Source organism: Phacochoerus africanus, chromosome 1 (assembly GCF_016906955.1).
Source record: "Phacochoerus africanus isolate WHEZ1 chromosome 1, ROS_Pafr_v1, whole genome shotgun sequence".
NCBI lineage: Eukaryota > Metazoa > Chordata > Mammalia > Artiodactyla > Suidae > Phacochoerus > Phacochoerus africanus.
The window spans coordinates 13,302,901-13,315,839 of NC_062544.1; the positions used below are offsets into that span (position 1 = coordinate 13,302,901).

Sequence of the window (12,939 nt, forward strand, 5' to 3'; positions counted from 1 at the left end):
CTGGTGTTAATGTTCCCTGAAATTATTTATGTTTGTAGAGAACCCCAAGGCTTGGTGGAGAGAGCCAGGCCAGCCCCTGGATGCCTGGGACCACTTTCCTCTTTGGCAAGACTATCACACTAAGAATCAGAAGACAAAAAGTTATGTCCCAACACTCTCATGTTCTAGTAAAGGGACTGTGGGCACATCATTTGATCTTTCAGAACCTCATTTTTAGCATCTGCAAAATTATACTCCCGCCATTGATTCTATCTACCTATAGAAAGCTTAAAAGAAACAAAATCTATTGTGTTTATAAAAGGAACTTTGTAGGCAGAAAAGATCTGTGAAATATAGGAGACTCCTCTTGTGATTATCATCCCCAGTGTGCTCATGACTAGCACCATTTTTCTAATGCAGTGGTCACAACACATTGGAGAGAATGAATGGTGACCATCTCCAAGAGCACTTGTTCATTCGCGTCATCATGTCAATTGAACAGAACTGATCTCTTGCCAGCACACCCACACCAGCCCTCTGACAAGGAGAAGGACACTGGGAAGGCTCTTTAATGAGCAGGGGATGGAAAGAGCAAACATAGCACACATTTTAAAATAGCGTGGGACCTGGATGTCTTCTCTGATGGCCTTCACGCTCTATAAGAGGAAAGGTGGCAGCGAGCCCAAGGGCTCCCTCAAGGTCACCAAGTGAGCTGATGGCATATCTGGTCTGGAACTGAGCCCTCAGAATTGTTCCAGAGCAGAAAAAGGATGTTTATTCCTCCAAAAAGGAAAAGGAGGCTGGGGCAGTTAGGAGAGGCACATTTGGAGGAGAAGGGCAATTAGGAAGCTACGGACAAGGATAAGAGAGACCCTGAAAGAACAGAGATGTTCTCCATAAGCCACAGGTGTGGCCCTAAAAACCAAAACCAAAACCAAAACCAAACCAAACAAAACAAAACAAAGCAAAACAAAGGGAAACTTGTGTCCAAACCACAAGAATGGTCTCTATCCTTCTGCAATGTGAGCAACTGTTCTTTCTTTATCCAGGATGGTTTAAGCATTGCTCTGGCCTTCCCTATTCTAGATAAAATTTACTAGGATGCCTATTGCAAAATTACTTCCAATTCCTGACAGCATTTAATCCAGAACAAAACCTTGCTTCCATAAACCTTTCTGAAAAAAGCTACCATAAAATCAGATACTATAGTGAATCCTTTCTTCTTATTGGGAAGCCCTGTGGCTTCCCATGGCATGTGATCTCCCTCAGGGCAGTGAGCAAAAAAAATCCAACTTGTTCAACTATGTGTATTCCTAGTGATCTTTGCCTGGAAGGCAATGAAGGCCTTTTCACAACTGTTTTTTTAGCAAGTGACACTGCCTTGAAAAATAGTTAGAAGGAAACAAAAACGCTATATAGTGGGCTCTTGTTACCTGTGGGTTCCATGTTCATGTATTAAACCAAATATCAGTACAAATATTTGGAGAAACGTTTCCATTAATATCCAAAAATAAAACCTGAACTTGCCCTACACTGGCAACTGTTGACATAGCATTGAAAGTGTATTTGCAGCTATTTATACAACACATGCATTGTAGTAAGTATTAATAAGTAATGTAGAGATGATAGTGATGGGAAGTTTATGTGTTCATTATGGGCAAATATTATACCATTTTATATAACAACCTTGATCATCTTTAGATGTTGGTCTTTGGAGAATGTCCTGGACCAAATTCCCCCCACTCTGCAATGGATACTAAGGGACAACTCTATCAGAATCTCCTGGACAGTGTTAGAAAAATATAGGCTTTATGAGTTATACCTCACAATTTTTTTCTATACGATTTCCAGACCAAAAACATAAATTCCCTTTTTTTTAAGGCCATACCCACGATATATGGAGGTTCCCAGGCTAAGGGTCCATTCAGAGCTGTATCTGTGGTCCTACACCAGAGCCACAGCAACATGGGATCAGAGCCACATCTGTGACCTACACCACAGCTCATGGTAATACCACATCCTTAACCTACCCAGAAAGGCCAAGGATTGAACCACGTCCTCATGGATACTAGTCAGATTCATTAACCCCTGAGCCATGATGGGAACTCCCAAAAACATAAATTATTTTTTATTTTATTTATAAGCTAGGGTCACTCAGGATGATTGTACCTCCAGGTTATTCTGACACATTTCTGTAGACCAGCTTTTAGGAGCCATCTGAACTTCAGGTAGCTTCAGCTTTTTGTGTTCTGGTTGTTGGGTTTTTGTTTTGTTTTGTTTTGTTTTTTGCTTTGTTTTGTTTTCAGAATTCTGACACACTAGCCTTTTTTACATGGTACCTAAAATGCTGCAGTTTTCTGATTGATCTAGTAGCACATGTTTAAATGTATATCTGTCTATCTCTATAATAAGGTAAATGCTAATGGGGGCAGCCACCAGAAGTAAAAGAGGCTACAACTCTATTGTCTGGAAAAAGGTCACCACACCAAAAACCTACAAAAATGAAATGACAGAGAACTATGACTCAGATGAGGGAGAAAGGAAAAACCCCAGAAAATCAGCTAAACAATGAGGAGATTCTCAGCCTCCAGGAAAAAGACTTTAGATTGTTGATGGTGAAGATTATGCAAGACACTGGAAATAAACTGGAGGCAAAGATGGATAACTTACAGGAAGCACTGACCAAAGAGATACAAGATATAAAACTTAAGCAAGAAGAGCTGCAAAATACAATCACTGAAATAAAAAACTCACTAGAGGCAGCCAACAGCAGAATACAGGAGGCGGAAGAACAAAAAGGCCAGGTGGAGGACAGATTAGTGGAAATTGTGGATGCAGAACAGAAAAGAGAAAAAAGATTGAAAACAAATGAAGAGAGTCTCAGAGAACTCTGGGGCAACATTAAACGTATCAACATCCATATTATAGGGGTGCCAGAAAGAGAAGAGAGAGAGAAGGAGACAGAAAAAATATTCCAAGAAATAATAGCCAAAAACTTGCCTAACATGGGAAAGGAAGCACTCACTCAAATCCAGGAAGCACGAGTACCATATAAAATAAACCCCAGGAGGAATACACCAAGACACATATTAATCAAACTAACCAAAATTAAAGACAAAGAAAAAATCTTGAAATCAGCTAGGGAAAAGAAACAAGTAACATACAAGGGAACCCCAGTAAGGTTATCGGCAGATTTTTCAGCAGAAGCTCTGCAGGCCAGAAGGGAGTGGCATGATATACTTCACGTGATGAAAGGAAAAAACCTCCAACCAAGATTAGTCTACCCAGCAAGGCTCTCATTCAGCTTTGAAGGAGAAATCAAAAGCTTCACAGATAAGCAAAAGCTGAGAGAATTCAGCAACACTAAACCAGCCTTACAACAAATACTAAAGGAACTTCTCTAGGCGGAAAAGAAAAGACAGCAACAGAAAACGAAAATTCCACAAATGACAAGGCTCACCAGTAAAGGTACCTATACAGTAAAGATACGAAATCATCCATGCACAATTACACCACCAAAATCAGAAATGATGAAAAGAGGTGGGTACAATTGCAGGACACTGGAGATGAACTTGCAATTAAGAGACCAACAACTTAAAACAATCTCATATACATATAGACTCATATCAAAACTTCAGAATAACTGCAAACCAAAAATGTATAATTGATACACAAATAAGGAATCTCTGGAGAAGAAATATATCTCCTAGCAAATAAGTGCATAATCCACCATGAAGGGGGTCATTTGACATCATTCTTGGAATGCTGAAATTTTCCTGGATCTGATTCTCATTTCCTTTCCATCAAAGAATTTATGATAAGTATAATTAAATAATGCAACTTTACAATTAAATAATACAGTTCTACAATTGTATTATGAATAATCATTTATCTCCATGGTATAATGTAAGGTCTATAATGTCTTGTTTATCACATCACCTAGAATGGTGTAATGCCTTTATTGAAGAATCAATGAGATGGAACAAATTGTGAGGACATATTTATATAGTTACACTATTTTTTAACCAATTTATGCATTTTATATTTTACTTATTTTCAGAGGGTGTATTATTTTTGTTATTCTTACCAGTTAAGTTATTCTTTTTATTTTGCTATATAAAATATTTAATGGTATATAAGGCTTTCTTCTTTATAAATTTTAGTTGCATATTATACACAATTTTTAATATAATGATAATTTTTAAAGAAAAATTGAAATGTAATAGATAATACTAAATAATAAAGATGAAAGCCATACAAAACAGGAAGTATAGAATAAATTTCCTATTTGTCTCAGCATATTTTCCATGCCACTTCTCCAGAGGGAATCACTTAATCTGTTTCTTAAGATCCATGATATAATAATCTGTGTGAATGTAATTGTGTTTAAATATAGGTATTTTATTCTGTAAAAAAATAAATAAATAGAAAAGGTCCTATTTAAAAAAGAAAAAAAAGAAGGTAGGTGCTAAAGGATCAGAGACTGTCTTCCTTTTGCTACCCCTACAGCCCTAGCTTCAAGAATAGCATCTTTGCCACCAATAAACACTCTAAAATTTGGTTTTTTTTATTGAATGAAACCCCAGCATGAAATACTCAACAACTATCAAGGCAATTAATTACAATATGTTATAGCCTCTTCTGCTAAGAAATGACTTACCTTCTTGTCACATGCAGCCAGTGGGTCAAGGGTAAAGAGTGAGACAGATTTCAGCTCAATTTAAAGACGCCCTTTCCAACAACTGGCTGGCACAAATATGCCAGTCCTTCAAGAGGTGGTACATTTTCCATGCCTTGATACAATGCGTGCCAAAACCTAAAAGCATTTGACAGTAACTTGGTAGCTAGCTTAGTGAAGTCTCATTCAAGCATTATTTGGGGGGAAGGACCCAATGTTTTTGTTTTGTTTTGTTTTTAAATCTTGGCCAGAGGGCATATGATTAAAAGTAATTGACCACACATGGCTAGAGACACAAGGCTGATTGTCACACTGGCTTCGGAAAACCAATCTACTTACACTAAAGTTCAATACAATCTTGTCAGATGTGTGTGTATTCTGTGAAAAACTCTATAAAAATTGAATGCAATGGGACTAATGTATTCTTTCCTTCCTCCTCCTAGGTCCAAATGCCATAGAAGCTTATGGCAAAAAGTTTGAAGTAAAGACGGTTTCTGGAAAATTGCTCTTCTCTGCAGATAACAATGAAGTCGTAGTGGGAGCTGAAAGATTGAGAGTTTTAGGTAAGGAAATTTTAATTGGTAAACTGGTTTGATGCTACAGTATACAAGTTAGAGGACAAGACATATGCCGTCTGGGAGAGTGACGGGGGCAGTGACCTGCATTCTCTTAAACAAGGCGATGAACCTCCCAGCCCCCACCTGGAAAACATGTCAGATCATGAGTCTTTGGGGCACATCTGCCAGTGCCAACCTGTGAGTGGGGTTATGTGCTCATACCAAGAAGTATACTAATCCTCAGTCTTGCAAGAAGTGGTGGAGACTGTATACTTTTTTATAGTGATTACCGGAACCTGGTTGTACATTAACAGTCATCAAGGAAACTTCTGAAAAATTTAGGTTCATAGACCCAACCATGACTTACTGAATCAGAATTTCTGGTGGAAGGGCCCAAGAATTTATTTGCAAAAACATTGGCAGGAATTTCTCTTTTGGTCCTACTGCTGGAATCACTGAATTTGACTGTGCCCTGACATGGTCTAGCGTGGTGGTTTAAGAGTTCTGGTTCTAGGAGTTCCCATTGTGGCTCAGCAGGTTACACACCCAGCTAGTATCATGAGGATGTGGTTTCAAACCCGGGCCTCACTCAATTGCTTAAGTAAGGATCCAGCATCGCCAGGAAGCTGCAGTGTAGGTCGCAGATGTGGCTTGGATCCCAAGTTGCTGTGGCTAGGCCATAGGCCAGCAGCTACAGCTTTCATTCAGTCTCTAGCTTGGAAATGTCCATATGCCATGGGTGTGGCCCTAAAAAGCAAAAAAAAAAAAAAAGAGTTTTGTTTCTAGAGCTAACCTGACTCTTCGTCCCAACTTTGTCACCTGCTAACTGTGTGACTTGAGACAAAGTCTCCTTAAACCAAGTTCTGTTTCTACTCAATCAGGCAAAGGGCACCTTCCTCCTCAAGTTCTCCCTAGGTTTCAATCAGATCATGTTACCTGCACTTTTCACAATGCCCAACACAAAACAGAACTCAGGTAGTGGTAGCTGCTGGTGCTTCTGTTGATACTCATACCATTAATACTACTTTTCCCTTCTTTACTTCCCTAAGAGTTACTGAAACATGGCAATTAAAATAATTCTAGAAATAACCCACTGTAATTTTAGCCTTCTACTAGCTGTGTGATCTTAAGCAAATTATGTAACCTCTCTGTGCCTGTGTTTGCTCATCTATAAAATGGGGTAACAGAATTATCTATCTTCTGAGATTATTGGAAGGACTGAGTGAAAAAATCTACTTAAAGTAGTTAGCAAGGTGGCTAAAAAATAGGAAGTGCTCACAAAGTGTTAACTGTTATTATCTTCAATTATTAAGTTATTTTTACTGGAAGTTATTATTTATCATCTGCTGTATTTGTTGCCCCCTGCATTTTCTTTTTCTCCCTGAGTGCTGTCCTCCCGTTGGTCATCACCTCCACCCTCAGTCAATTTGCTTGTCTGGTCTCTCTCTCTCTCATATCACTGATATGATACACATTCATGTCTAACTTACTTGCTGGATGACTTCTAAGTTTCCATCCCCAGGTCTAGCATCATCCCCGAGTTCTAGGATTTCCTTTTCACCTAGACATTCTACTAGCCTCTCAAACTTAGTGGATCTTGAGTACCTAGTATAATAAAACAGACACACACACAGACACACACACACACACACACAGACCCCATCCCTCTTCTCTCCCATTTGTATTTGCCCCCAGTTTCCCCTCTCACTCTTGCTGGTCCTGTTATGGTCCCCTCCTGTCAGTTTCAAAACTTCAGCATCATCCTGACCAGCATCAGGCTCAGCACAATCAGAAGATGTGAGTGGCCATCCTGTGGAGCCAACTCAGTGAGTGGAAATGCTGGGTGTAGAGGCAGTGAGCCAGGTGCAGTCTAATAGCTGGTCAGGTTCTTGCTGGGGTGTGATCTGGAACAGTTTCCTTTGTCTATCAGGGCCTTGCCCTTTCCTATCGATACAGTGAGAGTTGTCTAGAGCAGAAGTTTCAAACATTTTTCTTTTAACTTTAGCAACAGAGAATTTTAAAAATAAAATTTAAAACCACATCTCAATAAATATGTAAAAGAACAAGACTGCTGTAGGTTGTGGATGGGGCTTTTTGAGGCTTAAAGTTTAAAGATTAGAGTCTCAGCTCTACAGCTTCATTCTTTCCCCCTCTCTATCCTTTAAAACCCTTTTGTAGGTAGTCTTTTTTAAAAAACAGTAATGTCAACTGGCCACACCACCAGGTCCCATGCTTTACATACATTATTCCATTTATACCTCACCAGCACCTTGTGAGGGAGGCACTGTTTTTATCATCCCCATTTTAGATGACAGAACTGAGCTATAGGGGGAGGTGAGCCATAGTAAAGAGTGAGAGCCAGGACTCCCAGCAGACTGCTTCACATTAAAGCACTGTACATGACTGCCTCCTCAAGTTGGTCCCATTTCTAGGGGAGTAAACTAAGGCTTAAAAGGGTGAAGAAACTTCCCAAGATCAAGTGCCAGGAACTTGCCCATGGGCTTCACCCTCAATGCATGTGGCGACACGTACATGTCATTATTAGACCTTGGTCAACTCTCAGAATGAATGTTTTTCTCTATCATGCGTAGAAATGGCACTTCCCATTGTTAGTCCTAAGTGTGGTGGTGGTCGTGTTGGGGGGGGACCCACAGACACTTGAAATCATCCTCTTGTTCAAGAGCATTTTGCTATACTAGCTCTAAAGTAATTGCCCATGAGATGGTCTCTCATGCCAAGATCATTTTGTACACATGGTGTTTGGCACTTCCCATTCGTCTTCAGTGCTTATTGAGTTACCTCACCACGTTAAAATCTGACTTTGCAAAGACAGGTATTTTAGATGTCCAGACAACCATGGTTTAATCTTAGTGTACAAAACCCTCTGAAGGTATCATTTAAGCACTTTCCCCACTCCCAACCCTTCTAAGCTCAGGGTTGGAAGATTATTGTGGTGTTTGGTTGCCTGAAGGCAGCTGGATGTTTTTGCTGCTGCTGTTCTTTATGCTTGTGGTATTTCACTTACAGAATGATTTAAGATAAAATCTGTCTCTCTCCGTCAGAAGCGTTTGCTTTTTTGTGTAAAAATGCAGAAAAGAAGCATCATAATAAATACTGCTGCTGCTACCAAAGCTGAAAAGATGAGGAAATGACCACTCCACAAATCTCACATCAGCCTACTCAGTGAAATGAGCCTGGTGTGTTGCAGAAATGAGCTTCCTGTCATCTGGGATTCAGCCATATGGTGTGGAACGAGAAGTTTAGGCAATTTCATTTTCAGCTTAATGAGAAGTTTGTCTTTCTGAGTTGTCAGACTGCAGAGCTCTTGAGAGATTTGATTCTGGATGCATATTTCATGGTGGAATCTAAAATACCTGTCTTTGAATCTTTGCTCACACATTTAGGATCTGAGTGACCCTATCTATTTTTCTCTTTAAGCTTTGGATTCCACATGTGGACAACAGAGAGGAATAAAATAAAAATGGATATAGGAATGAATGGATATAATAAGAAACGTGTAAATAGATCAGTTATTTTAGTAGCCAGTTGAGTAAGAATAAGTAATAGAAGAGAGTAATAGCCCTAAAAAGATATTATCTATTGGATACAGTGGCTTAACCAGTAGGCTCAGAACAATTGTTTCAATTCTTCTCTGGGTAACCACAACCACCTATTGAGTTTCCAGAACAATGTCTACCTTGGGCATACTCCAGGGACCTTGAATAGCCTGGCAAAAGGACTAGTAGCCATACGTTATGAACTATGATTTGACTGGAGTTCCCACTGGTGCAGCAGCAGGTTAAAGATCTGGCATTGCCGCAGCTGTGACATAGGTCATAGCCTCAGCCTGGGTTCAGTTTCTGGCCCAGGGAACTTCTATATGCTGCAGGTGCAGCCAAAAAAAAAATGAAAAAGAATGGTTCAACTATCTGGAAACTTTTATCCTGGAGAAGAGATGGAGGAAGAATCATGCAGGCAGACAGTAGTTGCTGATCTTTCATGATGCATATCTTTCCTGGAATAAAGAGAGTAGGCAAGAGCTGTGTAGTTGAGTGACCAAGAGAGATGTTTGCTCCTGGTTTCTGTCATTTGTCAGCCAGTGCCTTGGGAAATGTCACTTCACCTTTCGTGGCTTCCTTCCACTCTCTGACGTGGTGTAATGATGCATGACTCCCAAGAGGAGTTGGGAGAACCTGATGGTACAGAATATCTACTGAGTATCAGCATGGTGTTTGACATCAGGTCAGCACTTCGTACATGCTGACTATTGCTGTTGGTCCACTTGGACTTCAGGGAACAAGTCCTAAAATTTTACATAGCCCTTGTGTGTTCACAGAAGAAGGTACTCATAAATCGGTTTAGAACTTGGAGGAGCATTCATCTATCAGTTAAGTTTGGACTGGTAGTTTTCCTGGACAGAGCTACAGTCAGAAGAGAAAACACCTTGATAAGATAGAACTACCACACAGCCCATTTCACCCAGGTGCATGTATAGCTGCTCTTACTAACATGTTTGTTTTCAGGTTGGACTTAGATGAGGGATGGAAGACCCGAGTTGAATTCCCAGAATTGAAGGGGCTTCCATCCCACTCAAATACAGTGGTTCTCAAAGCATGGTCCTTAAGGAGTATCAGCTATGGTCTGCTTCGACATGTCAGTTCTCAAGCCTCACCCTAGCCCTATTGAATCAGAAACTCTGAAGTAGGGCCGTAAGCTCCAGGTGATTCTGATGCAGGGTAGAGTTAGAATCACTGACCTAAGGCTGTCACAGCTAAATCATTTTGCCACTGCTTTGCTTGTAGCTCTTGGTTGAGTTCAGGCTCAGCTTTTACCCCTTTGCTCCAGAAAAGCTGCAGTATAAATATAGCTAACACACATTGAGGGCTTTTTCTGTGCAAGGTGCCAAGCTAATCCCTTGCCATGTGGAAATGCATTTGATCCACACAGAAACCTTAGAAAGAAAGACCTGGAGTTGTCGTCATGGCTCAGTGAGTTAATAGCCTGACGTTGTTTCTGTGAGGATGCAGGTTTGATCCCTGGCCTGGGTCAGTGGGTTAAGGATCCATGTTTCTGTGGCTGTTGCATAGGCCTCAGCTGTAGCTCCGATTCAACCCCAAGCCTGGGAATTGAAAGAAAGAGGGACCTGGCTCATCACTTTGATTTGTAGAGGAGCAAACTGGGGCACAGAGGGATGTGGAACTTGCCCAAAGTTCCAGGAGTTCCCTGGTGACTGAGTGGGTTAAGGATCTTGCATTGTTACTGCTGTGGCATGGGGTTCATCGCTGGCCCAGGAACTTCATGCCATGTGTATGGCCAAAATGAATGAACAAATTAATGAATTATATTTTTTTAAGTTACACTGAGAAAAACTGGTGGAGTCAGAATCTGAATCCAAACAGTCTGACCCTCTGCACTCAGTGGACTCTATCACAGTGACTTTCAACTTTCCTGAACTCCACAGCACCTAGCATCACACTGAGAGGGAAAGGGAACTGGGCAACAGATCCCCAGCTATCCCCCTCCTTTCTGAGTTCTGGAGACATGGCCGTCCCCACAATTCTCCCACATCTGTGACTGTTCCTCCCCTTCCTTTACTAACTTTCCTTTCACCTACTCAGCGATGGGGATCACACCTGTCACCACATGTAGTCTTCCCCATGGGTCAGTCCTTAGTTTCCCCTTTTCCTGTATCTATGGAAAACCCCACACTTACATACAGCTTCAACGTTTACCCTTTTTGGATGATGCCCAAATCTATATTTGCCCTGAAATGTTTTCTCATCTCTAGTTCCAAATTTCAAGCAGCCTGGGCTTTTCTGCATGGGTATCTTTCTGTCACTTTTACTTCATCACCTGCAGCTGAATTTACCAATGTCCCTATCTCCCCCATCTCCAGCACCCACTTGCCTAATTGTCTACATAAGGCCAGCCTCCCTCTCTTCTTCATGCTTTCATTCATATTCCAGACCCTGTCTTTCTTCATATGGACATCAGTGTCTTTGTCAACCTTGTGTTTTCATATAACAAGGGTATCTATTTAGGTCTTAAATGAGAGAATTTAAGTTGATGGCCAAGCCAGTTCATTTAATTATGAAAACGGTGTAATATGGCATGCAAGATGAGGCATGATACGGCTTAGCTTTAGTTACAGAACAAAGATATGAAGTGCCAGACAGGAATGGGTTTTTAAAAAGCAAGAAAAAAAAATAGGTAGTGTAAAAGCCAGAGCATCTAAGAGGCATCTTCATGGAGACACCAGGGAAAACATAATTTTGATTTTCATTAATGACCAATTGCATTGAACAATGAAATGGACATTACAGCACTTATAAACAAACCATAATTATAAAGTGTTATTCTAATTGTTAATTAGATCTATTTATACTCTAGATTAGTTTTTTAAATATGTCCTCTAGATGCCACTTGATGCTAATTATCTTAGTTACGTTATTATCAATTGAAAAACATTTTTAATTAAATCTAAAGCCATTTAAATTAGCATAAGATTTATAGAAATTTAAATGTGGTCTGATGCTTCTTTTTTTTTCTAAGGCCACATCAGATGATGCATTTAACCTTTTGAATTAGCTTTTGATGAAACTCTCTACTGTAACCTAGCAGTTGATAATGATGAGGAAAAGAGTGGGGCGTTCTTAGTAGTGTTTATTGATTAAATGTATGTGTGTATCATATATATATTCCTATATGTAATATTTCCAAATCACTGCTATGGGAATCATGGAGATACAGAGATGAATGTTACTCTTCCTGCTCTTTCAGGGAGCTGTCTGTTAAATCAGGGAGATGAAACACACATGCAAATATCTGAGAGCCCAAGCAGAAAACAAGCTTCTTAGAAGGATAGAAACAAAGGGGCTATGGAATTACAGAATCAGATGTACAGGGGTGGTATCCCAGAGAGAATTTAGAAAGCTTTCTAAATGAAGAGGGTATTCGAACTAGGTCTTGAGTATGGATTAGGAGGAAAACACAAACAGACACACACACACACACACACAGAGATAATGCATTTTTTGGCAAATGGAATAGCATATGTTTATCAGATGGGACTTATTTGAGTGCTGAGCATCCAACTCAAAGCCAGAGATGGGGAGGTTGATTGCTTTCTGTGATAGAAAAGTTCAGGGGTAGCCAGCTTCAGGTTAGATTCAGGGGCTCAACTAATGTGACAAAACTCAGTTTCTCTCTTTCCCTTACATCTCTTCGCTCTGTTTTCCAATCTTGTATTTTTGTCTTCACTCCTGCTGGTGAGCAGGAGGAGGGCTAGTCTTCCTAGATAAATCCAACCTCATCCTTGTTTTTACCCTCACTCAAGTGACTTGGGCCATGTGCTCCTCCTTGAAGGAGCCGTTGTGACCTGGATGATGGAATCCACTGGAGAGCAAGGCCTGGCTCATACGCCTACCACTAGAGCTATTGGAATGAAATGCCTGAGTGTGACATAGAGACTAGTCAGTTCTCAAAAGGAAAACTGAGGTGGTGTCACCAGGAAAGGGACTGGGCGCTGGGCATTAAAAAAAAAAAAAAAGGCAGGGACTACTCATTGTGGTGCAGCAGAAACAAATCTGACTAATATCTATGAGGATGTGGGTTTGATCCCTGGCCTTGTTCAGTGGCCATGAGCTGTGGTGTAGGTTGCAAACGAGGCTCAGATCCCACGTTGCTGTGGCTGTGGCTTAGACCAGTGGCTGTAACCCCTAGCCT

At 40.5% G+C, this 12,939-nt stretch overlaps 1 protein-coding gene across 3 annotated transcripts in view; it reads left to right on the plus strand.

Moving 5' to 3' along the window:
- Positions 1–12,939, plus strand: part of SGCD (sarcoglycan delta) — a 1,013,702-nt gene that overhangs the window by 858,670 nt on the left and 142,093 nt on the right. For all 3 annotated transcript variants that reach the window (XM_047774935.1, XM_047774843.1, XM_047774755.1), the window contains one exon: positions 5,101–5,220. In XM_047774935.1, the coding sequence (XP_047630891.1) occupies positions 5,101–5,220 (120 nt within the window). The remainder of the gene's footprint in view (positions 1–5,100; positions 5,221–12,939) is intronic.